Source organism: Oryctolagus cuniculus, chromosome 14 (assembly GCF_051225735.1).
Source record: "Oryctolagus cuniculus isolate XC-2025 breed Fujian yellow rabbit chromosome 14, ASM5122573v1, whole genome shotgun sequence".
Lineage (NCBI taxonomy): Eukaryota > Metazoa > Chordata > Mammalia > Lagomorpha > Leporidae > Oryctolagus > Oryctolagus cuniculus.
In genome coordinates this window covers 39,755,438-39,780,706 of record NC_142880.1, presented here as the reverse complement: position 1 = coordinate 39,780,706, position 25,269 = coordinate 39,755,438, and the positions used below count along the sequence as shown (strand labels likewise).

General features: G+C 52.8%; 2 protein-coding genes and 2 long non-coding RNA genes across 8 annotated transcripts in view; 2 read left to right on the top strand and 2 right to left on the bottom strand.

Moving 5' to 3' along the window:
- The window catches only part of CMBL (carboxymethylenebutenolidase homolog), a 21,474-nt gene extending 9,223 nt beyond the window's left edge, over window positions 1-12,251 (top strand). For all 5 annotated transcript variants that reach the window (XM_008262061.5, XM_070056581.2, XM_089312599.1 and 2 more), the window contains exons 3-7: window positions 898-1,005; window positions 2,864-3,006; window positions 4,676-4,767; window positions 6,299-6,520; window positions 11,785-12,251. In XM_008262061.5, coding sequence (XP_008260283.1) covers window positions 898-1,005; window positions 2,864-3,006; window positions 4,676-4,767; window positions 6,299-6,478 — 523 coding nt within the window. In that variant the 3' untranslated portion in view covers window positions 6,479-6,520; window positions 11,785-12,251. The remainder of the gene's footprint in view (window positions 1-897; window positions 1,006-2,863; window positions 3,007-4,675; window positions 4,768-6,298; window positions 6,521-11,784) is intronic.
- Window positions 7,378-9,609, bottom strand: LOC149122304 (uncharacterized). The gene is made up of 2 exons (XR_016220077.1): window positions 9,460-9,609; window positions 7,378-8,767 (listed from the first exon to the last, which is right to left on the bottom strand). It is a non-coding gene; the product is annotated as an uncharacterized LOC149122304 (long non-coding RNA).
- Window positions 11,629-25,221, bottom strand: CCT5 (chaperonin containing TCP1 subunit 5). The gene is made up of 11 exons (XM_002714099.6): window positions 25,063-25,221; window positions 21,596-21,656; window positions 20,561-20,725; window positions 19,256-19,454; window positions 18,476-18,668; window positions 18,248-18,397; window positions 16,305-16,424; window positions 15,518-15,703; window positions 14,332-14,469; window positions 13,489-13,669; window positions 11,629-11,901 (listed from the first exon to the last, which is right to left on the bottom strand). The coding sequence occupies exons 1-11, from the start codon at window positions 25,165-25,167 to the stop codon at window positions 11,774-11,776; spliced, it is 1,626 nt and encodes a 541-aa protein (XP_002714145.1). The 5' UTR covers window positions 25,168-25,221; the 3' UTR covers window positions 11,629-11,773.
- On the top strand, window positions 20,618-22,688 carry LOC149122303 (uncharacterized). The gene is made up of 2 exons (XR_016220076.1): window positions 20,618-20,750; window positions 21,120-22,688. It is a non-coding gene; the product is annotated as an uncharacterized LOC149122303 (long non-coding RNA).
- Window positions 25,222-25,269: the final 48 nt, after the last annotated feature.

Genomic DNA, 25,269 nt, shown 5'->3' with positions numbered 1-25,269 from the left:
GAGGGAGCAGTGTTGGCTCCGGGCCTCCTGGGTTGACTTGCACAGCAGGACAACATGGGCTGCGTGAGCCTGGCATGCTTTCTCTCTGTGGGGCCTCTGCTAGGAACCGCTGTAGACCTTGCCCTCGGGGCGGGAGTCTGTGCCACATTGGCAGCGTGGGCAGAGGCCATGAAAAGTGCTTGGTCATGGTCATGTGCTCACCAGGTGTGTCCTCTGATCCGAGACTAATGGGAAAGGCCGGGAGGCGCCTTGGCCATGGAGGTGCAACGTCCCCGGGCAGATGGGGCCCTGAGAGCTGCCTGCCTCGGGCAGGCGCCCAGGTGCCCTGGGTCCTGTGCTGGACTGTCTCACAGGAGGTGCCCTGCTGATGGCCTTGTCATCTCTCAGGGCTGGGTAACACCTGTGGCTGTGAAAGCCGAGATGCTCTGCCCTGGCCCTCCGTGGCCTCGGCTGTGCTCACATGTGCCCTTCACGACTTCCGCTTCCCCTCCTCCAGGAGGCAGAATCACCAATGTAGCAAGTTCTTGAGCTGGGGAGAGAGAGTGAGAGAGAGAGTGACATAGAGATCTTCCGTCTGCTGGTTCACTCCCCAAGAGGCCACAGACAGGCCAGGCTGAAGCCAGGAGGCTGGTGTTCCATCCGGGTCTCCCACACGTGTGCTGGGGCCCAAGGCCTTGGGCCATCCTCCGCTGCTTTCCCAGGTGCATTAGCAGAGCACTGGATTGGAAGTGGAGCAGCCGGGTCCTGAACAGGCCCCGCCATGGGATGCTGGTGTTGCCGGTGGTGGTTTTACCGCTGTGCTGAGTGCCAGCCCCGCAAAGCCAGCTCCGCCCAGCACGTACTGAACGCATGGCATGAAGCTCTGAAGCTAAGCCGCCTCATGTTCATGTTTTCCAGAACCATCCTTCCGGATTTCTTTGTGGGCCAAGAGCCATGGAGCCCCTCTGGTGACTGGTCCATCTTCCCTGAGTGGGTGAAGTCAAGAAACGCCAGGAAGATCAATAAGTAAGTCATCAGCAGGTGCGGCTGTGAGTGCGGCCTGAGGAGGCCACGTGGAAGCCACGGATGTCCTGGGTCACCGCTGATAGAGTCCCTCCCGCAGCACCAGGGCATCATGTCTCCACACAAGGCTGCTCCCCCTCTGATAAATTCTCCATGCCCTGGGTGCCCAGCGGGACGTTGTACAAGTGCCCATCAGGAGTCCCCATGTGCAGTCCTGTGTCTTCATTTGTGACAGGAAATTCATTCCAAATGCTTACCATGGAAGCAGTCATGGATTTGTTGGTTTGTAGAACAGAAAAGAGATAGAAGTAGATACTGGTCTGTAGTTTGAAAGATCCTAGCAACACCTCACAGCTGTGTATCTTGGGTGTTGGCTCCAATTTTGGGCAGCTCTCGCCTCCAGGTAGCAGGATGGCTGCAGCAGCTCCAGCCTTCCATTGGCTTCTCACCCAGAAAGTTTCATTTTGTGCACTTGGTTTTGATTAACGGCAAAGCCTGCCCTTGAACCAGTGATTGTGGCCACGAGGTTGCTGCGCTCTGGTCAGGCCCAGACCACATCCTCGACTCCTAGAACTGCAGGCTGAGCCCCCACAGATATGGTGGGGAGGAGCAGTTCATCCCAAGCTGGAGCCTGGTGTTTCTAGAATTGCAGGGAACAGTCTTGAGCAACCAAAGCAAGTCAGTGTTCATCCAGCTCAGCTCAAGAATGTTTTATTTATTTCTCTTTGAAGATTTATTTATTTGAGAGGCAGAGTTACAAACAGGAGAGACAGAGAGCGAGATCCTCATCCGCTGTTCTCCCCAAATGGCCACAACAGCCAGAGCTGGGCCAATCCGAATCCAGGAGCCAGGAGATTTTTCTGAGTTTCCCAGGTGGGTGCTGGGGCCCAAGCACTTGGACCATCTTCCACTGCTTTCCCAGGCCACAGCAGAGAGCTGGCTAGGAAGAGGAGCAGCCAAAACCGGAACAGGCATCCACGTGGGCTGCTGGTGCCACAGGTGGAGGCTTAACTTCCTGTGCCACAGCTCTGGCCCCTCAACAATGTCTTATAGAAACACCTTCCGCTTTCTTCCGACTAAGGTAGTTATTTTTGAGACCAAAGCATTGAAGAAAAGTTAAAAGCCAAAGCAATAGAATCTCTTGCTGGTTACATTTTATTTTGCAGAATTACTGAATTCCTGCTCTTGTGGCATCGTGGGAATAACCACGTGGGCACAGAGCAGCATGGGTGCTTGTTTAAAAGCGTGCCCAAACGCACGTGCTGAGTAAAAGGAAAAGTGCCTAGAACTGCTCTGTGCTGTTGAAAGCTTGCAGCCCTAAAGCGTTTCTCCGCTATTGGATCAAGCAGCGCTTCCCGCTGGCCTCAGCGTCAGTGCAGCGCTTCTCGTGGAAAATGCACTCCAGGTTCCAAACAAGCCCTTGGCAGAGGCATCGCTTGGCCCCACTGTGGCTTGCGAAGTCCTGGCGACCATCCAGATTCCGCTGCACTCTGGGCGCAGGAGTGGACCAGCAGTGCTGGCTGGCTGGGGGTTCCTCAGGGGATGACAGTGTTTGGGGACTTGTCCGTCTCCGGGCAGAGGCGATGGGGGCGCTCCCAGGATCTTGCTCTCAGCTGGGAAGTGAGCCGGCCAAAGCTGTGTCCTGGAAAGGGCTCCGCATGCCTGCGGCTCTGCCGGGTGCTTGGCTTGGCCGTTGCATGACTTGGGACAGTGCGTCCCTTGGGCGATGAGTAAGACTCATCGACCATCGCAAATGGCAGCGGCGGAGACGGCCCTGTTACCCAGGGCACGGCGCTCCGCGGGCTCCGTGGGCTCCGCGGCACACCTGCTGACGCTCAGGTGCCTTGCTGCTCTCTTCTAGGGAGGTTGAGGCTGTTCTGCAGTACCTGAAGCGACACTGCGGTGCCCAGAGGATCGGCGTCGTGGGCTTCTGCTGGGGCGGCATTGCTGTGCACCATATCATGACCACGTACCCAGAAGTCAAGGCCGGAGTATGCGTCTACGGTGCGTGTGCCCCGTGCACCGCGACACGCGGGGCGAGGCTGAGTGGCAGGGGCCACAGGAACCCCAGTAGTGCAGAGACAGCCCCTTCCTAAGCAGATGGTCTCTTACGGACCTGGGAACCCAGTGGGAGGCTGGGCCTCTGCTGGAGGCTCCATTTTGTGTGTGTGTGTGTGTGTGTGTGTGTTTTAAGGTTTATTTATGTACTTTAAAGAGAGAGAGAGAGGTTTTCCATCCGCTGGTTCATTTCCCATATGGCCGAAACAGCCAGCACTGGGCCAGGCCGAAACCAGGAGCCAGGATCTTCATCCGGGTCTCCCATGTGGGTGTCAGGGGCCCAAGTACCAGGGCATCCTCTGCTGCTTTTCTCAGGCCATTAGCAGGGACCTGGATCGGACGAGGAGCAGCAGGAGTGGCAGCTGGTGGCTTCGCCAGCTGCCCCACAATGCCGCCCAGAGGGCTCCATTGCTTTACTAGGAGAGGGACAGCATTTCTTCCTGATTCATTTCAAGCACTGTTTTTTGTAAGCAATATCGATGACAATCTTTTTCAAAGGTAAGATTTGCCTTCACCCCCCCCCCCCGCCCCCAACAAGCTGCATGAAAAAAAAAGAAAAACCCACTTTGGACTGTAAATAGCAACGTACACATTTTGAAGAAAGCAGACCAAAGCTGTCAGAACACTGAACTAAGAACACTGTCTCCACATACGGAACCTACAGGCTAAGTACAGGACCAGGAAGGATTCAGACCCCCCAAAAGTTCTCTACAAAGAAGGCACTGATTCCGAAGTTATACTACCGGTTCTTATTTGGCTTAATGGTTCTATTTTCCTTACTTTTAGCATTTTAAAAATCCTCTAAAGTTTCCTCCCACAAAGGAAATGAATTCCTTAAATTGCCGCATGCCCTTGGGCACACAGGGCCGAATGGCCTTTGAGTAACTGAGCAGACGGCGCTCCTGCACAGCCGCCTCGCCGGCGCCACCTTCTGGCCTGTGCCGTGCAGTGCGTGAGCTGCGGGCTGTGGCCTTGCCAGGCTGGCGCAGGGCGGGCGGCCACCTGCCCTGTGGCTCCCTGCCCCTTGGAGTGGAGTTACCGTGTGCCGGGGGGTAGGGGTGACCTCCTTGTTACTTGACCTTGCACGGCGTTTAGGTGATTTCCCGGGGAAGTGGGCGCACCCGCAGGGCCGGTAGCGCAGGATGGCTGATCTCAGATTTCTAAGATAAGGATGAAAACCTAGCGTTCAGAACCCCGTGCAGGACCACGTGCGGCTGGGGTCTGGTTCGAGCACAGGCCGCTCCTGTCAGGAAGGAAAGCACCCTGAGCATTTCACTGGAACCTGGGGGGCTCACCGAGGTGGGGAGAAACTTCTAGAATGAGGGCATGCTCCCCTCCGTGTTAATGCAGGCACAGCCCATTTCTCAGGCTGCTCCTGTCTTTACCCAGCACAGCAAGCAGGCTGCCAGGCTGATGAGTGCCAAGGGCCGAAGTGGAGGGTGGGACGACCCAAGTCAGTCTCTCTCAGACCCAGGCCTCTTCTGCGGAATTGCTTAAACGCTAACAAAACTGAGAAAGCAAGGCAAAGAAAGCCCCCGAAGTGCACACCTGGACAGCCACACCCAGCTCGAGCAGCTGGCACGGCACCCTCTCACGCGCCTGATCTCACTTTCAGGGGTCGTCAAGGACTTCGGAGACATTTACAGTTTAAAGAACCCCACGCTGTTCATCTTTGCTGAAAATGACTCCGCCATTCCCCTGGAGCACGTAAGTGGCTTCTCCCCCACCCCTCGGCCTTTTTAAAAAAGATTTTTTTTTTTTTTGACAGGCAGAGTTAGACAGTGAGAGAGAGAGAGACAGAGAGAAATGTCTTCCTTTTTCCTTTGGTTCATCCCCCCAAAGTGGCTGCTAAGGCCGGCGTCTTGGTGCCGGTGCACTGCGCCGATCTGAAGCCAGGAGCCAGGTGCTTCCTCCTGGTCTCCCATGCGGGTGCAGGGCCCAAGGACCTGGGCCATCCTCCACTGCACTCCCTGGCCACAGCAGAGACCTGGAATGGAAGAGGAGCAACCAGGACAGAATCCGGCGCCCCCACCAGGACTAGAACCCGGGGTGCCGGCGCCGCAGGCGGAGGATTAGCCTCGTGAGCCACTGCGCCAGCCTAGATTTATTTTTTTATATATTTGGAAGGCAGAGTTACAGAAAGAGGGAGCGATAAACATCTTCCACCCACTGGCTCACTCCCCAGATGCCCGAAACGGACAGAGCTGGGCCAGGCCTAAGCCAGGAGTCTGCCTCATGGGTGCAGGGTCCCAGGCCCTTGGGCCATCTTCAGCTGCTGTCCCAGGTGCATGAGCAGGGAGCTGGGTCAGAAGTGGAGCAGTCAGGACTTGCTGGGGTCCCAAGTGGTGGCTTACCTTGCTGCGCCATGATGCCGGCCCCCAACTTATCTTTCTATTCCATTTCGCATGAATGTTTCAAAGTCCTCTTGCATTTCACATTTTGAAGAAAATCTTGAATTCAGTTTTTTTCCCCCAGCATTGAAATTTTAAAGGGCGGGTGTGTGCTTTAGCAGAACTTACAGTGGAATGGAAAACCCTCAGAGCACGAGGTGTTTGCCGAGCACCGATCGCCGAGGGAAGTGCTCTCGGCAGAGGCCGGGTAGGATCTGGCTCTACCACAGGGACCACAGAGTCTGGGTCCTTGAAGACATGATTTGTTAAATCCAGCAAGCTGATAAGGAAAAGCAGAAGAAAGCAGTCATTTAGAAATGGCCGTTGTCAGTAATTTATGTATTAGTGCAAATGATTTCCAAGTCTGAAGGCCCTTGACTGCCGATGGTTCAGCCGCCCGATGGTGCGAAAGCAACCATCTGGGTTCCGAGCTTGCTCAGGGCTGGCGCTCTGCACTGCCAGCCTCCCTGGTGATCCTGGGCAGCGGCAGTGCGTGTGGCTCCCCGTGTGCCGTGTGGCCGAGCCAGGGTGTTCAGTCTTGAGCAGGAGTGAACGCGTCTCCCACTGGCGTCGCTGGTTTTCAGTGGGTTTACTGGGACGGAACCCCACGCATGGTCTTGCAGCATCTGTAATCGCTGTGGTCTCGTTTTTCTGTAGTGCTGAGATCTCTCCTGCGGCATAGGGCAGGACTGTGTTAGAAGTGAAGAAGTCGGTGCAGCTACAGAACTGGCCGATAATTCAGAGCGCTGATACTGGCCGTCTTTCATGACCACTTGCCGACGATTTGGGGAACAGGAATGTTACTAACCAGTGGAAACCGTATCATCCTGAACTCTCTCCCACACCAGGTCTCTCAGCTGACCCAGAAGCTGAAGGAGCACTGCAAAGTTGAGTATCAGATCAAGACGTTCTCTGGGCAGACTCACGGGTTTGTGCACCGGAAGAGAGAAGACTGCTCCCCTGAAGACAAGCCCTACATTGAAGAAGCAAGGAGGAATCTGATCGAGTGGCTGAACAAGTACCTGTAGCGGCGGTCAAGTGCAAATGGTTTTCACCCAGACACGTGCTTTGTAAGAAATCATTTCATTTTCACTGTATCTACAATGCAGGTAGGGAATCCCGAAATTCGTAGTTGCATCGGAAGGACAAAGTTGGAAATGTTAATTATTGAAAGCAATTTAGCAGACGTATATCAAATAAAAATGTAAGGAAGTAGGTCAGTGCCTGAAGAATCTGAATGATAGAGCGACACCCTGGGCCGTTCAGGGACGGGGACAGGCGACAGCTCAGGTGTGGCCTGGCCTCTGGCTGCATCGTTCAGTGACTCATGTGGCAAAGCTGTGGAGACTTGGACTGTAAGCCAGGCCAGATGAGAAGCTTAGACATTTTCCTTTGTCTTAGGAGAACTGAATTTGTCACATTCACAGATTGCAATATATGGGTTCCGCTGACTCAATTCTGTCAAGCTAAGCAAATGAAATTTTTCAAGTCTTTGATTAACATGCAATACTTGCAATTTTTTGGGATATAGTGCAACATTTCAACACACAGACATAGGTAGGGCAAATCAAGAAGGCATAGATTGTAGGTTTTTGTTTTTTTTTTTAAGATTTATTTTATTTATTTGAAAAGGATAGAGAGAGAGATATGGAGAGACAGTGAGAGACATCTTCCATCCACTGGTTCACTCCCTAAATGGCCACAAAGCCCAGGGCTGGGCCAGACCAAAGCCAGAGGCCAGGAGTGTCCTCTGGGTTTTCCATGTGGGTGCAGGGGCCCAAGCACTTGGGCCATATTCTACTGCCTTCCTAGGTGCATGTGCAGGGAGCTGGATCAGAAGTGGAGCAGCCTGGTCTAGAACTGCTGCCCATGTGGGATGCCAGTATTGCTGGCTTAACCTGCTATGCCATAGTGCCAGCTTCAGCAGTTTTTTTTTTTTTTTTTTAATTTCATTTATTCATTTGAGAGGTAGAATTATAGAGAGAGGGAGAAACAAAGATCTTCCATCCGCTGGTTCACTCCCCAAATGGCCGCAACTGAGCTGGGCCAATCCGAAGCCAAGAGCCTCCCCTGGGTCTCCCAGGTAGGTGCAGGGGCCCAAGCACCTGGGCCATCCTCCACTGCCTTCCCAGGCCATAGCAGAGAGCTGGGTCGGAAGTGGAGCAGCTGGGACCAGCATTGGCGCCCACATGGGATGCTGGTGCCCCAGGCGGAGGCCTAGCCCACTATGCCACAACACCAGCCCCTTTAGTTTTCTTTTAAAGCCAACTAGACAACGACAGGTTAGTTCTCACTCTCCAGTCTCCTAGGCAGTGGTTTGGCCAACATTGGTATTTTTGGGTCCCAGGGTGGTCTGCATGTGTTGGTGGGTGGGTTACATGGCGGGCACCTCGGTGCCGCACCTCCCAGGGTCCTGCATGTACTCTGGCCATGTGAAGTGTTTTTCTCCCATTTGGCCTTGAGTTCTGTCTCCCATGGGTGGCTGTTGACTAGACTGGCCCTGCTGGGCTCCAGGGAATTTGGCTGTGGGTCTCTCCAAGTGCCCCTCTCACGGGACACGTGTTCACATGGCAGATGCCCCTGTGGCCTCAACACACCACTCTCTGGAGCACCCTGGCTGGGAAAGGACTCAGCATGAGGCGCATGGGTGGGGCAGACACAGAGCAAGCAGGCCTGGGGGTAGGGGCCTGCACATTCACCAGGGGGTGGGCAGCAGCAGTGAGGGGCATGTGTGTGCTGAGGCCTTGGTTGGGGCCTGGTGCGTGAGCCTCGCAGGCCCCCCGTGGAGTTCTCAGAGTGGGTTTCCAGCAGTAGGCAGGAGTTCCAGGAGCCACTCTCACTGGTCCACGCAGGGTGTGTGTGTGGGGGAACAGTGGGTCGTCACTCAGGCTTCACCTGGAGTGGGTTGTAGGTGACAGCTGTCGGAACAACCACCTTGAGGAACCACAGGACCGGGAACTGTTAGGGGTGACCAAGCCCCTGGGTGCTGAGGCAACATGAGGTTGTGATTCACATCTGACTGTTCCAGTCCATGGGGGTGAGACCTACTGTGTGAAGTTGAGGATAAAAGCAGGCCCCCTTGGATGAATTATACCAGGCCTGGAGCCGGGGGCCCCCCTGAGCAACACCCACTGATCCAGTCTCCCAGGGCAAGCGCGGGGCCTGCTGGTCCAGCCCGGTACTTAGCGCGTGAGCAGGAGGTCAGTCTCAGCACAAAGGGTGAGTGGAGGGTGTGGAGTATCCTTGAAGACCCCCGCGGCTCTCTGCCGGGTCCTCCCATCCAACGCCCGCGAGCTAGGGCTTTTCACTGGCAGTGTCTGGAATGTAACGCAAGTCACATGTGAATGTTTTCAAGATTGTGATGTCTGTGGATAAAAGTTCACGTATCCACATTTAAAAAAGGAGCAACAAGTGGACGCAATTTTGATAAAAGTATCTAACCCAGTCTGTAGGGACCACTACCTCAAACCCAGGGACTCAGGAATGGGACGTGGGTGACCCCAGCAGTTTCGCCGGCTGCACGCCTGCTGGTTTTTTAAGGGTGGTGGTAACTGACTCATGCACACAGCTCTACCTGCCATGGCTTCTGTGCCAACAGCACACACGTCAGCAGTGAAGGCGCAGCCTTTTAGTCCAGGAGGCCACGTCTGACTCACGTGCCCCTTGTAAAGCCCAGGACCTCAGGGGTTTGCATTCTGTACAGGTTTTCACGTGGATTCCTCACTCCTGATGGCCAACACTGGTTCTCAGCAGCTCTGCGTCTCTAGTGTCCCCTTGTCTGGGCTTCAGTTGACCCACATTCTGCAAGGCTGCTCCAAGCTCCTCCATGCAGCAAACTGTGTTCACTCGACCCCAAACTCCCACACCTACAGTGAAGCTGTTTAAGGGCAAAGGCCCTCCCCCTCACTGCGGCACAGCGGGTTAGCTTGCTGCCCATTGCTGGCATCTCACACAGCCCTGGCTCAAGTCCCAGCTGCACCACTTCCAATCCAGCTCCCTGTTTATGCACCTGGGAGAGCAGATGGCCCAAGCGCTTGGGTCCCTGCCACCCAGGATGAAGTTCCAGGCTCCTGGCTATGATCTTGCCCAGCCCTGGCCATCGTAGCCATTTGGGGAGTGAACCAGCAGATGGAGATCTTGCTCTCTGTGACTCTGCTTTCTAATTAAGAGAAGAAAATGAATTAACGGAGAATTCAAGAGATGCAATCAAATAAACAGACCAGCCGCTCAGACATTCTCCCGACAACTGCAGCACAGACACCAAGCAACACTGGTACTGGCCATCGTGTGGGGCTATTTTTTTTTTTTTTTTTTTTGACAGGCAGAGTGGACAGTGAGAGAGAGAGACAGAGAGAAAGGTCTTCCTTTGCCGCTGGTTCACCCTCCAATGGCCGCCGCGCTGCGGCCAGCGCACCGCGCTGATCCGATGGCAGGAGCCCAAGCACCTGGGCCATCCTCCACTGCACTCCCTGGCCACAGCAGAGGGCTGGCCTGGAAGGGGGGCAACCGGGACAGAATCCGGCGCCCCGACCGGGACTAGAACCCGGTGTGCCGGCGCCGCTAGGCGGAGGATTAGCCTAGTGAGCCGCTGCGCCGGCCGCGTGGGGCTATTTTTGCTACACGTGGGAGGTGAGGGTCACCTGAAGTGACCTCTAATCCACAGTCCACTTTGTGATGGAACACGAAGAGGTTGCAGCTCAGCAGGTGTTGGGTTTTCAATGCTCAGCTGTATAATCCCATAATTCAAATTCTATTAGCACATATCCTTAATTGCACAGGGTAGCAAACCACTCCATACATCAATGTGTTGAGAAAACACATGAAACAGAGTTGAAAGTATCTAGGTTCATTACCCTGGAACACTGCTCCCGCCAATTTGTACATCAGCCACCACATCCTAATTCTGGGGAACCTGACCGTGACCAGATCAGCAGGACCCTCTGCTCCGGTAGCATTTCAGTGAACTTCACAAACATTCTGGAGCCACACACAGCACCCGCAGGGCGGGTGGCCAGATGGAACTCTGGGGTCAGAGCACGTGGGACTGCGCAGACTCCACCCTCACCGGCTGAGACGTTGGGGATGCTGTGAACAGTAGGAAACAGGCCCACGCCACTGGGTTGGGAGAAGGGCGGCAGTCAGGAAGGTGCTCGGAACCGGCCCACTGTAGGGCTGTCACCACCACTGACTCTTCCAGCAATGAGAACCCACACCGGTCTTCTGCACATCTGTAATCACTGTAACTCACTAGCTCTGTCCCTCTGGTGAAACAACTGGGTTGTCACTGCTCCCCTGGCCAGAGTCCAGCTGGTGTCCAGCTCTGACCCTGTAGACAAAGTGACCTGGGTTTATGACAGGGTTAGGACCAGAGTAAAGCAGATGATGTGGCCTTGTCGTTGGTGTAACACCAGGTCATGCTGGGGTGTAACCCAGTAACAGGACCCAAGGCATCCCCTAATTCTGGAGTGGAAATACTCATCCAGCACTGGTGGCTACAACGAAAGATTCAGTTGTTTAGACAGGAAGAGGATCAAGTCCATACTTCTCTCAATGCTAAAATAAACGCTGAGAACAAACCTAATGTTTACCCATTAACCAGCAGATGGAAGATCTCTGTCTCTTTGCCTTCCATATAAAATGAAAAACAAAAAGCCAAAACACAAAATAGAAAAACCCACCTTTAAAAGCCTGAAAAATGTCTACTTGAACCCCTTTAATTAAGGCAGCATTTGTTTGATGTTACAATGAACATTCCCTAAACTTGGAGATTAAAGAGCTCCCTTCAATACAATGAATACAGGGGCTGGTGCTGTGGCACAGCAGGTAAAGCCACCACCTGCAGTGCCAGCATCCCATATGGGTGCTGGTTTGAGTCCTGGCTGCTCCACTTCCGACCCAGCTCTCTGCTATGGCCAAGGAAAGCAGCAGAAGGTGGCCCAAGTCCTTGGGCCCCTGCACCCACGTGGGAGACCCAGAGGAAGCTCCTGGCTCCTGATCGGCACAGCTCTGGTCGTTGCAGCCAACTGGGGAGTGAACCAGCAGATGGAAGACCTCTCTCTCTGCCTCTCCTCTCTCTGTGTAACTCTTTCAAATAAGTAAATATATCTTTAAAAAATACAATGAATACAAAAGCTTGTGATAGAGTATTCTTAGAATGACAGTTTTGAACACGTGAAACTATGGTTACCAAACAGCTGTTTTATTGTAGCATCTACAGAGTCTGAAAAAGGATGTCATAATAAATAACCAGACGCGTCACGAGACACCCATTCTTTAATCACAGCAGTGGATCTCACTGGCTCATCTTACTCTAATCTTTGTCTTTATTCTTCAGATTCTCCAGGCTTACGGATATCATCAATCTTCAGAATCATTCTGACCATCTGCGTTGCAAGAGAGATCTGTTGCTTTTTGCCAATCAGCGTTTCTATGACATGCTGTTGCTTCATGTCTGAAAAAAGCAAGTACATCAATTATCCTAAAATAGCCACGTATTATCTGTAGAGTATCAATAAGCAGCTCTGGTTTATGGAATCGGTGTTCCTCCTGGGAGCCTCTGGGATGGGAAGCTGGTTTGGAGAGCTGTGGGGGTGCAGGGGGTGCTTCCCGAGGACAAGCTCAAGAGAGGAACCTTTCAGGGACGTCTCCATCTGCACCCTCACTCAGCAAGCCTCAAGTCAGTGAAATCTGACCTGAGAAGCTCAGTATTCCCAAGCAGACCAGGAAATGCTTAATTTTTATCACATGCAGCTATTCAACTAAAAGCGTTAAATAAATGACAAAAAGTTGCTATTATTAAAATTCTTGGAATATGACAGGAAAAACAGAATACACCTATACTTTTAAGTAAAACACACACAAAACCCCCAAACCTGACAAGGTCTGTGGCCAGGACCCACACGTGGTGCAATGAGTATGAAACGAATGGGAGCCCTGTTCCAACAGGCCGGTGTCATCCGCCTTTTCTAGAGCTGAACGCTAGGTCACCAGAGCACAGCGCTCACAGGGATCCCACCAGTTAAACACTGTCATCTATGGGACGGGAGGGGGCCTATGAAAAACTGCATGGACTTATTCAACTCCACTTTCTGACAACTCCCTGTAAACCACATGACACGCCATAACTCAGAGTCCACTGGAGAGCAGTTCTGTACAATCTCCAGAACCCACTTCCACGGACTACTAAGAAAAACAAAATGCAATTATTGCTAGCAACAGAAATCACGTCATCTTCATGGAACGGTGCCACATTACAGTTTATTAACACTAAAATGGGTTTTATGTTGCCCTATAGGACTATCAGTCTTTTTTTTTTTTTTTTTTTTTTTTTGGACAGGCAGAGTGGACAGTGAGAGAGAGAGACAGAGAGAAAGGTCTTCCTTTTGCCGTTGGTTCACCCTCCAATGGCCGCCGCGGTCGGCGCGCTGCGGCCGGCGCACCGCGCTGATCCGATGGCAGGAGCCAGGAGCCAGGTGCTTTTCCTGGTCTCCCATGGGGTGCAGGGCCCAAGCACCTGGGCCATCCTCCACTGCACTCCCTGGCCACAGCAGAGAGCTGGCCTGGAAGAGGGGCAACCGGGACAGAATCCGGCGCCCCGACCGGGACTAGAACCCGGTGTGCCGGCGCCGCTAGGCGGAGGATTAGCCTAGTGAGCCGCGGCGCCGGCCCGGACTATCAGTCTTAAGGACTTCTTAAGGTAATCATAAAATTCAGGACTTGAGCACCCAAACTATGTTTAAATATTAAAAAAGAACAGAGTCCCATGGCATATATTACACACCACTCAGCCATACATGTATAATTATTCAGTCTGAATAAAACACAGCTGTGCCCTCTGAAACTCAGGCTGAAATACCACTGACACTACAGTGGGGATGGGGGCGGGGCCCCAGAGGTGATCAGGTCCCCAAGAGGGACTCCGCCCCTCTGCATGGTGCCCACTTGCCCTCCTCCCTCCCCAGGTGCAGCAGCACAAGGCCCTCAGGGGATGTGGTCGCCCAACCAGGCTCTTCCCAGCCTCCAGGCCCTCTGTCCTCACCATTTGTTCCCTTGTGCAAACAGTCGATGCCCAGAGCAGGGTTCATCTCTTTCACTTGTCTGGCTCGGACTTCTGTCATGGTCTGGATGGGGTTCATGCCACTATTTTCAGAAAGGGCCATGGGGATGACCTCCAGGGCATCGGCGAAAGCCCTCATGGCGTACTGCTCCAAGGTCGGGCACTGCAAGGGCACACGGAAGCGGTAAGGACACTCGGCAAACCAGAGCAGCCTGGCAGTGGTACGGAAACAGCTTACACTTTGAGGCCATCTTGACTATTTTTTTTTTTTTGACAGGCAGAGTGGACAGTGAGAGAGAGAGACAGAGAGAAAGGTCTTCCTTTGCTGTTGGTTCACCCTCCAATGGCCGCCGCAGCCGGCGCACTGCGCTGATCCAATGGCAGGAGCCAGGTGCTTCTCCTGGTCTCCCATGGGGTGCAGGGCCCAAGCACTTGGGCCATCCTCCACTGCACTCCCGGGCCACAGCAGAGAGCTGGCCTGGAAGAGGGGCAACCGGGACAGAATCCGGTGCCTCGACTGAGACTAGAACGCGGTGTGCCGGCGCTGCAGGCAGAGGATTAGCCTAGTGAGCCGCAGCGCCGGCCTTTGACTACTTTTAATCTATCAAAAAATGCCACTGCAGACTAAGGTTATAAAGATGTCTCAGAGCAAAGCAATTCTTTTTACTCTAAGTTATGATATAAATCAGTTTTGAATTTCAGAGATTAATTATTGCTGTCAAGCACCGTATGGCTGAAGAGGGCTGAGAAACGCTACAGAGACAGGGGCGAGGATGCCCTGAGACAAGTATCTAGAAAGGTCTCCGCGCGGTCTCCCTCTTTTACCTTGTCTGCCTCCTGGCTGACTGCCAAAGCACAGGATATTTCCGCGGCGCCTCCTCCATACACCACACGGTTATCACGGATGAGGTTCCGGATGACACACAGAGCGTCGTGCAGCGATCGTTTCGCTTCCTCGATGATCTGGAGAAGAGCTTTGTCTGAATTAATGTCGTCAAGATCTACTCATTTCAGAGCCCAAACTTGGCAACAGTTTACTCTACATTCCTAACAGCTCCCATTAAAACCATCTTGGTTAAAAATAATGGAGAGCTCCCCGCTGACGTGCCTGGGAAGGCAGAGGATGCCAGCCCAAGTGCTTGGGACTCTGCTCACACAAAGAGGAGACTTGGAAGAGGCTCCTGGCTTCAGCTTGGTTCAGCCTTGGTCTTTGCAGCAGTTTGGGGAATAAACCAGAAGATGGTAGATTTCTCTCTTTTTAAAAGATTTATTTGTTTGAAAGGCAGAGCTACAGAGAAACAGAGATATCTTCCATCCACTGGTTCACTCTCCAAATGGCTGCAACAGCCGGAGCTGGGCTGATCCATCAAAGCCAGGAGCCAGGAGCTTCTTCCGGTCTCCCATGCGGGTGCAGGGGCCCAAGGACTTGGGCCATCTTCTACTGCTTTCCCAGGCCATAGCAGAGAGCCAGGACTCAAACTGGCGCCCATATGGGATGCAGGCACCGTAGGCAGTGGCTTTACCCACTACGCCACAGCACCAGCCTCTCTCCATCTCTGCTTTTCAAAATAAATTCCAAAACAAACAAATGGAGATAGTACACTGCAGTTACTTACACAACCTTCATTTGTTCAGATGATTTCTACTGTCACATCTCTCCTCCCCACAATGTCGCTACCATTCAGAGGCAGCCACAGTGACTCATTCCAGGACATACCATCAAGCAAGGGAGTGAAAATTCAACCAGGAAAACATCACAATTCATTCATCACAATGTGCCAAAAATTTGTTCTTGAAGAACTGAGGGATTGGAAATGGTCATTTAGGTGGGACATGACCACAGGCAAATGTGCCTTGCAAACCCAACACCAACAGGGTCTTCAGCCATCTGACACCACAATACTTAATGTTTCTCAGAGAAAAGTGACTTTTTCTTAAGGCAATTACCTGATAAATACATTAAGGGCAAACGATGTACCAAGATCAGAAACAATGTGAAGTGAATTCTCACCATTTTATTTCCTCCTCGAATGAAAATGGTCACAGCTCTGGAGTTCTTACACTGCTCAATAACCAGCATTTTGTCTTTGGTTGTCCCAAATGAGATCTCCTGGACAAGCCCAGCAAAGCCCAGCTTCTCAGGTGTGAGCTCTGAGAATCGCGGGACGATCCGTCCTCCTGTGGCAATGGCGATCAGCTACATTGGTGTGCGTCAGGGAGACAAGACACAGTCAGCAGACAGTTAAAACTGGACTGCAAATCAGTCAACCCTGATCTTGGACTCTTGTTTACTAGAACTACTGCCCCACTCCTGCTAAAACCCTTCAAGTTCAATGCAAGGAACCTTTTAAATGAACATGTTCTGAAGATCTGGGGGTCCTGGCTCCTCCCACACTGTGTATCCCAGCATCGCAAGCCTGCAGCCTGGTCTCCCCTCTGGGCCCAGCTCATGAGTTAACTGCCACTGGGCTGCGGAGAAGACCCAACAGAATGTGTGCTCAGGTTCCCCACTGGCACCTGAGTCGGTGGTTACCACCTGACTGACAACAGGGCTGGGACTAGACTGCCCGCCTCAGAAAGGCAATGAGAAGACACATGGAAAGCATTTCAAAAAGCCCTGAGACACCTCAAACCCACAGCACCGCTCATTCAAACCAGGACAAAGGGCCCAGCACCTGTCTCTCTCCCATCTGGCAAGCCTGGGCATGCCGTGGTTATCCAAAGCGAGTGCCTAAATGCACTCGTGCTCTAAGCTCAACCCTCCCCATAGAAAGGCCTTTCCACAGGCAGTTCCCTACCTCAATCTCCGGCCCGCCTACCCAACGAACTGCAGGCAAGTTATTCTGAAGAAGTAAATGATTGGCTTCGTCATCAAAGCCCCACTGGCAGATAGCAAGGTTAGCACCAGTATCCTTTATCTGCGAAAAGAACGCCACATCATGTCAGTAACAGGCAGCTATGTTTTCTGCTGCAACATCTGCAGAAAAAGGGGGAGATGCACAGGTGGGTGTGACCTGGGCACATCGCAATAACCCCCTCCCCCCACCCCCCAGCACAGAAGAGGCAAGGAAAATGTTAAGTCGCTACTTTTCTATTCACTCCAAATGCATTTCTACCAATAGGCATCATTTTCAGAACCACGCTTTATAAAAACCACAGTCGGGGCTGGTGCCGTGGCACAGTGGATAAAGCTGCTGCCTATGGCGCAGGCATCACATATATGGACACTTGTTCGAGTCCCAGCTGCTCTACTTCCAATTCAGCTCCCTGCTATTGTGCCTGGGAAAGCAGTGGAGGATGGCCAAGTGCCTGGGCCCCTGCACCCGTGTGGGAGACCCAGAAGAAGCTCCTGGCTTCAGACTGGCCCAGCTGAGGCTGTTGCAGCCACTTGGGGAGTAAACTAGAGGATGGAAGATCTTTTTCTGTAATTATCTTTCAAATCAATCAATCAATCAATCAGTCTTAAGGAAAAAAAATCAACAATTCATGCTGATTCTCACTTTTATAGTGAAGCAAAAGATTTGTCACCGAAGCTTCCCTCTCGCCCTGAGCCAACAGGCTGGTGCACCTTTGGAGGTGTCTCCCTGGGGTGTGCTCTCATCACAGAGTGCACCGAGCTGGTCTCAGCTGACTGGACAGCAGTCCTGCTTCTAGCATGACCCCTTCTTCCTCCAAGGAGGAGATGGCTGGAACAGCCCATCCCTCCCCGTGGTGACTGCACTGTGCCCCACAATCCCTGCTGCCTGTGCTGACCCGGCCTCCCAGATCACAATCTCCACACTTCTTTCCTTCCCCAACTCCCTGGACCTGAGGCCGTTCCACAGCACACTTCACAGGCAGTGTTCCCACATCCTGGCTGCAGGCCAACCCTGCACCCCCACCAAGAACCTACCTGTCCCACTTCCTCCCAGAATGCCAGTCACTTCCCTCTCCTCTCAAATGGGAAAGGGGCCTTCTTGGACCTCACAGTCCCCTACGAGTTCCTCTTTGGGTCACTACTCGTCACTCATTCTTTCTCCCCACAGTATACCTCAGACACCAGGCTTATCTTTACAACTGTGACGGGGCAGCCCCGCCCACTCAGGCTGGCAGCAGGAGTCACCCAGCCTGGCATGGCCCGGGACTCTCCTCTCACACCCAGCCCTGCAGGGCCCCGAACCTCCTCCCCAGGGCTCTGCCCCTACATCCCTTTCCTAGAGCCCTTTCGCAGGCAGTGCCGTGGGCCCAGCCCCACTGCCCTTCCCTGCAGGGGCACGAGGGTGGGTTCTCTCACCACTGTCCTTTACTTATTAAAATGCCTGCTGGTGTGCTTGCTACAGTAAATAATGTCCCATCCAATCGTCACGGCCAGGGGTTCTCGAGGGTGAGTCTCTAACGACTCTGCCAGGGATCCTGCTTCAGGTCACACTTGGTGGTGTGCTCCACGCGGCATGCCCAGCCCTGCCCCGCCCCGCCCCTCTGGAGCAGCAGATCTGCACAACCTAACACACGGCTCCAGGGAATGGTGCCCATTCTTCCAATCACCCTACTCGTCACCACTTAACATTCTCCCCTTTGACATTTTTGCATTTCTCACTGTGTCTGTTTACTACCTGTATACTTCAAGGTGAGGGCAGACGACAGTGCGAACGTCACCTGTGGCCACAGAGCCAAGTGTCAGGATACCAGGGAAGTGCCCGCGCTGACCCGTCTAACCACCCGCACCTGAGTTCCCACTGCACAGCACCATGACGAGACTCACTTGCTGAATCATCTCTTCAAACTTCTCCTTCTCGTACTTCTGAAGGGCTTTGAAGTCTTCCACAGAGGTCACGTCCAGCTTATGCTTGGTCTTCGGCTTCGGCGGTTCGAATGGACAAGTGAGAATTGCGATCTTGGCGTCTTCCACTCTCTGCGAGGAAAACGACACTTTAAGCAGTGGATTTAAGAACTGAGAGGCAGGGCCAAGCTGTGGCAGGCAGCGACTTACCTTCGGCATCTGTGGGTGACTGAAATCCTTATCCACGATCACGCCCTTGATGAGCTGAGTGTCCTCCAGCCTCCCGCCCACTTTGCCTTCTACTTTGATGAGCTCAAAATCCACATCTCTGCGCTCCATGTCTGCCACTGTGAGGACAGCATTCACCGCGATCTCAGCCATCTGCCGGTGACAGCTGTTGACCCTGATGAAACAGCACAGCACACGCTCGGCACCTCCGTCTCACGGTCATGGGAACCGAAGCAGACCACACGGTGACCAGGAACTTGCACAGTTATGGGAGCAAGGCTGTCCTGCCTTCAAGACAGGGATGGTACCACCACCCGCCTTCTCCACCGCCTGGGGCTGGATTCCTCGTCTGGGATCCACGGACTCACATGAAGGAAAAAACGCATCTTTCATTTTCACCAACTCTGAGACCGAGCATTTACAACTGTTAGGAATGTCTGTAAATCTCCACAGTCTACGGCAAAAGTCAACACTTCCACTAGCATTTCACAAGTTTAATAGAATGGGAAAGGCAGGAAGCACGCCATTTCTGAGGACGGAAGGGCCTTGACAGGGAAGCCCACCGTGGCATACTCCCCATTCCCCCCAGCCCAGCACCAAGTACAGAAGACGGGGCTGCCATTTCTGAACTCTCATCCTCTGAACAGACTGCTCATCAAACCCGTCTAAATCACCAGTGACCACTTCACGCAGCTTTCCCAAACAGGCACACAAGTGGCCTCCTCCACCAAGGCTCAGCCGGCCCCTCCCACCAGCACGTACACTTTGGAGCCCAGGGTGGTCTTCGCCGTCTGGATGAGGGGCTCGGTGTCCTTCATGTCCACAAGGACGCTGTCGCTGATCTTGTCCAGGTGCTCAATGGCAATGCGGGCAGCCTGTTCGTAGCCATCGGCTATTCTGATCGGGTGGATGCCCCGGTCCAGCAGCTGCTCAGCCTCCTCCAGCAAGGCACCAGCCAGCACTGCACACAAGGCAGCACTCAGTTTAGGAAGAATCTTAGAACTTAACGCTCCCCGTAACCAATGAAATGAGGTGGACCTCAGAAATGACCAGGTCCCAGAGTTAGGCTAAAAGTCGTCTCAGGAGCTGAGGCTGCCTACTTTTAAAGGAGAGCCTCCGCTGGTTCCAGCAGGGGTCTAACAGGTCTCTTTCTGTTGCCGACCCTCAGGGATGCTAGCACACCTGGAACAGTGCCTGGCACACAATGGTTCCCAACAAATGCCTGGCAAACAGATTACCTGCAGAAAAGGCACCTCAGGTTTTCCTTTCTGTCGTCTTCTTACTTATTATTAACACTGAGCCATGCTTTTTCAACACATGCATCTAGTTTTTCAGCTCAAGTATTTGAGAATTAGTGGCAGAAATCATGACACGTTGAGATTACAGATTATTTATTTGGAAGGGAGACATAAATACAGACAAAACAGAGAGAGCTCTCCTATCCTCTGGTATAACCCTGAAGACCCCAGCAGCACAAACTAGGTCAGGCTGGAGCCAGGAGACTGGGAGCTCAATGCAGGTCTCCCAGATGGACTGCAGGGGCCCTGCTGCCTCTCAGGGTGCGTGTTCGCAGGAAGCTGGGAGTAGAAGTGAGAAGGGACTCAAACCCAGGTGCTCTGATATGGGACACTGGGGTCTCCAGTGGCATCACAGCCCCCATGTTAAATACCCAAGCTTAAATATTTTAGCAGACAGCAGAGAACAACGGCATTCTCCCACATCACCGCAATATCCCTGTTTTATATGGAAACCCAACACTGACCCAACTATTAGATAACAAGTGATCCATAATCAAACTCCCGAAGTCATCCCAAACACCCAAAGCTTAAGAACACACAAGACAAATACTGCCCCCCGCCCCAGCATCCACTCATCCAGTCGACAATGACATGCTACAAGTGACTGTCCCTTCCTATCACCTGGCTCCCCATCCCCTCTCTGTATCACTGTCACAAGTGTGGAACACATGTTTTCTCTACCTTGGGCGGTTTCCCTGGGCAGGCATGGCAGCCCTGAGATTCTAAGTGATACCTCCGAGATGAGAGAGCACATTTTGCCTTTTCTTACCAACCACTCCTGTGGTGCCATCCCCGATTTCGTCATCCTGGGATTTGGACAGCTCGACCATCAGCTTGGCAATCTGGTGGTCGACATCCATCATGCTCAGAATGGTGGCACCATCATTAGTCACGGTGACATCGCCATCCTTGTCCACCATCATCTTATCAAGCCCTGAAAAGACAACAGCGCTTAGAAGGTCTCTGGGTAGCCGGCGCCGTGGCTCAATAGGCTAATCCTCCACCTTGCGGCACCGGCACACCGGGTTCTAGTCCCGGTTGGGGCGCCGGATTCTGTCCCGGTTGCCCCTCTTCCAGGCCAGCTCTCTGCTATGGCCAGGGAGTGCAGTGGAGGATGGCCCAGGTGCTTGGGCCCTGCACCCCATGGGAGACCAGGAAAAGCACCTGGCTCCTGGCTCCTGCCATCGGATCAGCGCGGTGCGCCGGCTGCAGCGGCGGCCATTGGAGGGTGAACCAACGGCAAAGGAAGACCTTTCTCTCTGTCTCTCTCTCTCACTGTCCACTCTGCCTGTCAAAAAAAAAAAAAAAAAAAAAAAAAAAAAAAGAAGGTCTCTGGGCACAAAAAATTTGCAGCCAGTACCAAGCACTATAAAATATAAAAAAGTTAGGCCTCCTGAGCCAGTTCTGGTCTATGCAGTTTATCAGGAACAAGTAATTCAACAAATATCAACAATATTTTTTAGATTGGCTAATATAAAGCAAAATGCTGGAAATTAACTGAAATGGCTGAAGTCAGAGAAATGGTAAAAAAGGATTATGGGGCTTCACTAAATACAGTACTACTCTCAAAAAATAACAGCTCTGATTTTGTGAAAACATTACTGAAATGACAAGTGGAAAAAAAAGGTCTGCCCTGAAATTACATGCATGTTCGGGTCATGACTGCGTTTAAGATGTCTGAAATGTGCCCCAAAGCTTTGGCTGTGTTGGCTGTCAGGATGCGCCCACCTCCATCTTTCCGTGACAAGGTCGTCCAGATTATTTTATGATTTAAAACTTCTAACACAGAATGTCAGACTCTTACCATTTGGTCCAAGTGACGTTCTCATTGTATTTGCTACAGCCTTTGCTGCCATTATATGAGACTAAAGGAAACAGAAAAATCAAATATTCCATTACACATGACTTCAACAATTAACAGTAAACAACTGATGCATAATATATTCAATAGTTAGTAAAATACAGCTGATGATCACAAATCACTCAGAATAGTTTCTGTTCTCTAGAAGTTTTTACAACTTCTAGGATAGGGTTGAGAACCTCTTGTTCACAATGTATGGTCAGAAATATTTTAGATTTTCAATTTTTTTGGATCTAGGAATATTTTATAGACTCTAAAGACTGAGGAAAGCAATCTGAAATGCCCCCAAATCCAAAATCTTTGAACATCCTGTCAGTACTCAGAAAGCTGTGGGTTTCTGAGGATTTCAGATTTCTGGATTAGGGATGGCCACCCTGTACTGGCTTCAGTACACGATTCTTATGTAAATGAAACAGGACCAAGTGTCCTGGACAAATCCCTTACCCCTCAACACATCAATGAGGCAGGTGTTTCTGCACGTAGTCTGACCTGAGAGGCACTTGAACAGTCATGCTACAGCTTACTGCACAAACACACTTCTTTCAACTAGCTGAGCCGATATATAACCCACACACAGCAGTCATCCTTGCCTGTCCAAGTTCTTAAGATCAACTGATTCTGAAAGAAGCCACGTCCTTACAAATGACTACCAATTTAGTTAGTAGGAGTGATTCTGTGCATGCACATAATCAGGTAGCCTGCCATTTTAACCAGCTTGTTCTTTTGCTTAAAAACCTTCCTCTGGGGCCAGTGCTGTGGCTCAGCAGGTTAAATCCCCGACTTGCAGCGCCGGCATCCATCAGTTCAAACCCTGGCTACTCCACTTCTGATCCAGCTTCCTGCTAATGATGCCTGGGAAAGCAGTGGAGGATGGCCCAAATCCTTGGGTCCTTGCACCCACATGGGAGAAGCTCCTGGCTCCTAATCAGCTCAGCTCCGGCCATCTGGGAAGGAACCAGCAGGTGGAAGACCCCTCTCTCTCTGTTTCTACCTCTAATTCTTCAAATAAATAAAATAAATCTTAAAAACAAAAAAATACCCTTCCTCCACTCTGCTGAAATTCCAAGTTATAATTACGGACCAAAGTTGGCAACCTCTTAAGGAGGGCGAATAGCTGTATCAGAGTGATTTGTTTTCCTCACCACCCCTAGCTACTACACTGAGTACAAGACATAAATATTTTAGAGAGAGAGAGTAAGAGGCAGAAAACAAAGGTGGTGAGGGATTTGGCAGACAGGAAGACACCTCGTCCAGCTGCTCAGGAAAGTGGAAGAAACGCTCTTCCACCCACTTGCAGCTCCGCGGAGTCTACACACCCACACTGCAGACCCAACAGGACCCCGCCAGCGCGACTGCAAACTCAGCTGCTTTCATCTGGGTTACTCAGGTTCAGAGCCCAAGTCCCAGGTACTACTGCGTTAAGATAGAACACACTGCCATTTTTAACTGAAAAAGTCTCAATAAAGCACAGATTTCGTTTCAGGATCTAAATGACAAGGGGGAAAAAGTGCTTATAGCCTTCACCCATGAGAATGTTCAAGTCTTGGTTTATGTCATTTCTCTTCCTGATGCCTTCAATTCTTCACATATTTTGGTCCCACTTCTCTGCAGGAGAGCCAGGAACAAGTCCATGACCCCAACACAGAGCCTGGTACTCAACCACACCAATCCAGGCAGTGCTGTGAACAGGCCTCGGGACTGACGTCTACACTCTGAGGAGAACGTGCCGCTCACTGCACCTTGTGTGCAGGTTCAGTCATTCCCAGAGTAGAGCAGTCCTGGGTGGTGGTGGTGGGGGGTGTTAGTCACCGCCAACAGTCTTCCTGGCAGAGCATCCTGCCCCTCCACTCCGCCTGGGAAAGACCCTTCCCCGTTTCCACAGGTAACTGGTCTGCGCTTCCTTTCTCTCCCTCCTTGCCATCATCAGCCTAACCAGACCCAAAGCAACCACAGAATCCCAGGACCACTGAACCCACCTCCCCTAAAATTCCCCACAACCAGGCAACCAATCCGCCGGCTAACTACGCTCAAATGCTCTGCTCACGACTTCCAAGGCTTCCACGATCCCTAGTGTCTCAGCACTCGAGTTCAAAGCGCTCCAGGATCGAGACCTAGCTGCCGCCCCTCACACACAGCAACTCCCCAAGGCGGCTCGGTGGTCATCCACCTGGCAGGTTACAGAAGACATAAAAGGTCCAACTGCGAAAACACAATTACGCCTTAAATACATGCCGAGTTACAGGTCAGTGTAACGAGAAACCTAAATAACACTCTAGGGAAGTGGTGGTGGCGGGAATTCTTTCCCAGGACAACTTCTGGTTGGTACAACTGGGCAGGGGGAACCTCGGCACAGTGGACAGAGGCCAAGTGCTTAACATCTACACGGGCCAGGGCCCCGAATGGGCAGTGATCTGGCCCCAGGCGTCAGCGAAGCCGCGCTGAGAAAGCAGCTCTAGACCGCGGCCCCGAATCACGGTCCAGCTACCCAGTCGTATGCGACCCTGCAGCATCCTGCGAACACCCGTCTCAGTTTACGGCGGTACCACACAACAAGCTGTCGCTTAATTATGCTTTACGTGTGGTGCGTGTACTGGAGCTTTCTCCGTGGATCCCTAGAACTCAACAATGGAATAAATCTGTAATACCAGCAGCCTGAGCCCTATTCCCTGGAAGGGAAACAAACAGCCCCGAGTCCCCGGCTCGGCAGAGACGACCCGCCCTGGGAGTGAGGCTGCGAGTCCGTGGGGGAACCGTGCTGCTTCCGGATCCAAGCACAACCCCGAGCCCCCAAGGGAGCTCAGGGCGGACCCCGGGCTGCTCAAGTCCTCCGCGCCCTCCGCGCCCCCCAGCCTCTGCACCCTGTCAATCATGAGTTCAGCTGGCCCTCCTCCCTCTTCCCTCCGCCCACCCCAGCCTCGGCGGGGAAGCCCTTTTCCGTCGGGGTGGCGTCCCGGGCTGGCAGCTTCGGGAACCGCTGCGACCTCAAGTCGGCTGGGCCCCGCTGGGACCCCCTGTTTACGCCTGGCCGCCCCCGTACCCACTCGTCACACGCGCCCATCTCCCACTCCCGCTACGGCTGCGCTCTCCTTTGAAGGATCTCGTGTTTTTACGAGCGCGCACCCAGGACTGGGCCACGCACAGAGGCACACGCTGTCAACGACCACGGCCTCGCGAAAGCAGGGCGAACCCCGTTTCTCAGGGGCTGCCGCGGGGTTCAGCGCGGGGCGGCCCTAACGGCGCTCGCGGGCCGCCGGACCCAACATTCGGAGAGCGAGATGCGCCCAGGGTGAGGCGATTCTCGACCTTTCGGGGAGCACATGGCGAAAACCGCGGCCCACCCTGCGCAGGCGCAGAGCCCCGGACGCGGCCGCCTCCCCTTAGCCCGCCACGAGCGTCTTCGGGCCCCTTACCTTGAGAGCTTCAAGTCCCATAAGACGAGACTTGCGGTCCTGATCCTTGATAATGAGGAAAGGGCGCCCATATTCATCGAAGGCGAGGGTCCCCACGGACGCCATGGTTCAGCAGCAGGAGTTACTTTCCTGCAACCGGCAGAGACCACGCCGGAACCCAGAACACACCTTCCTCTCGCGAGAGAGCGCAGCAGCTCGCGCATGCGC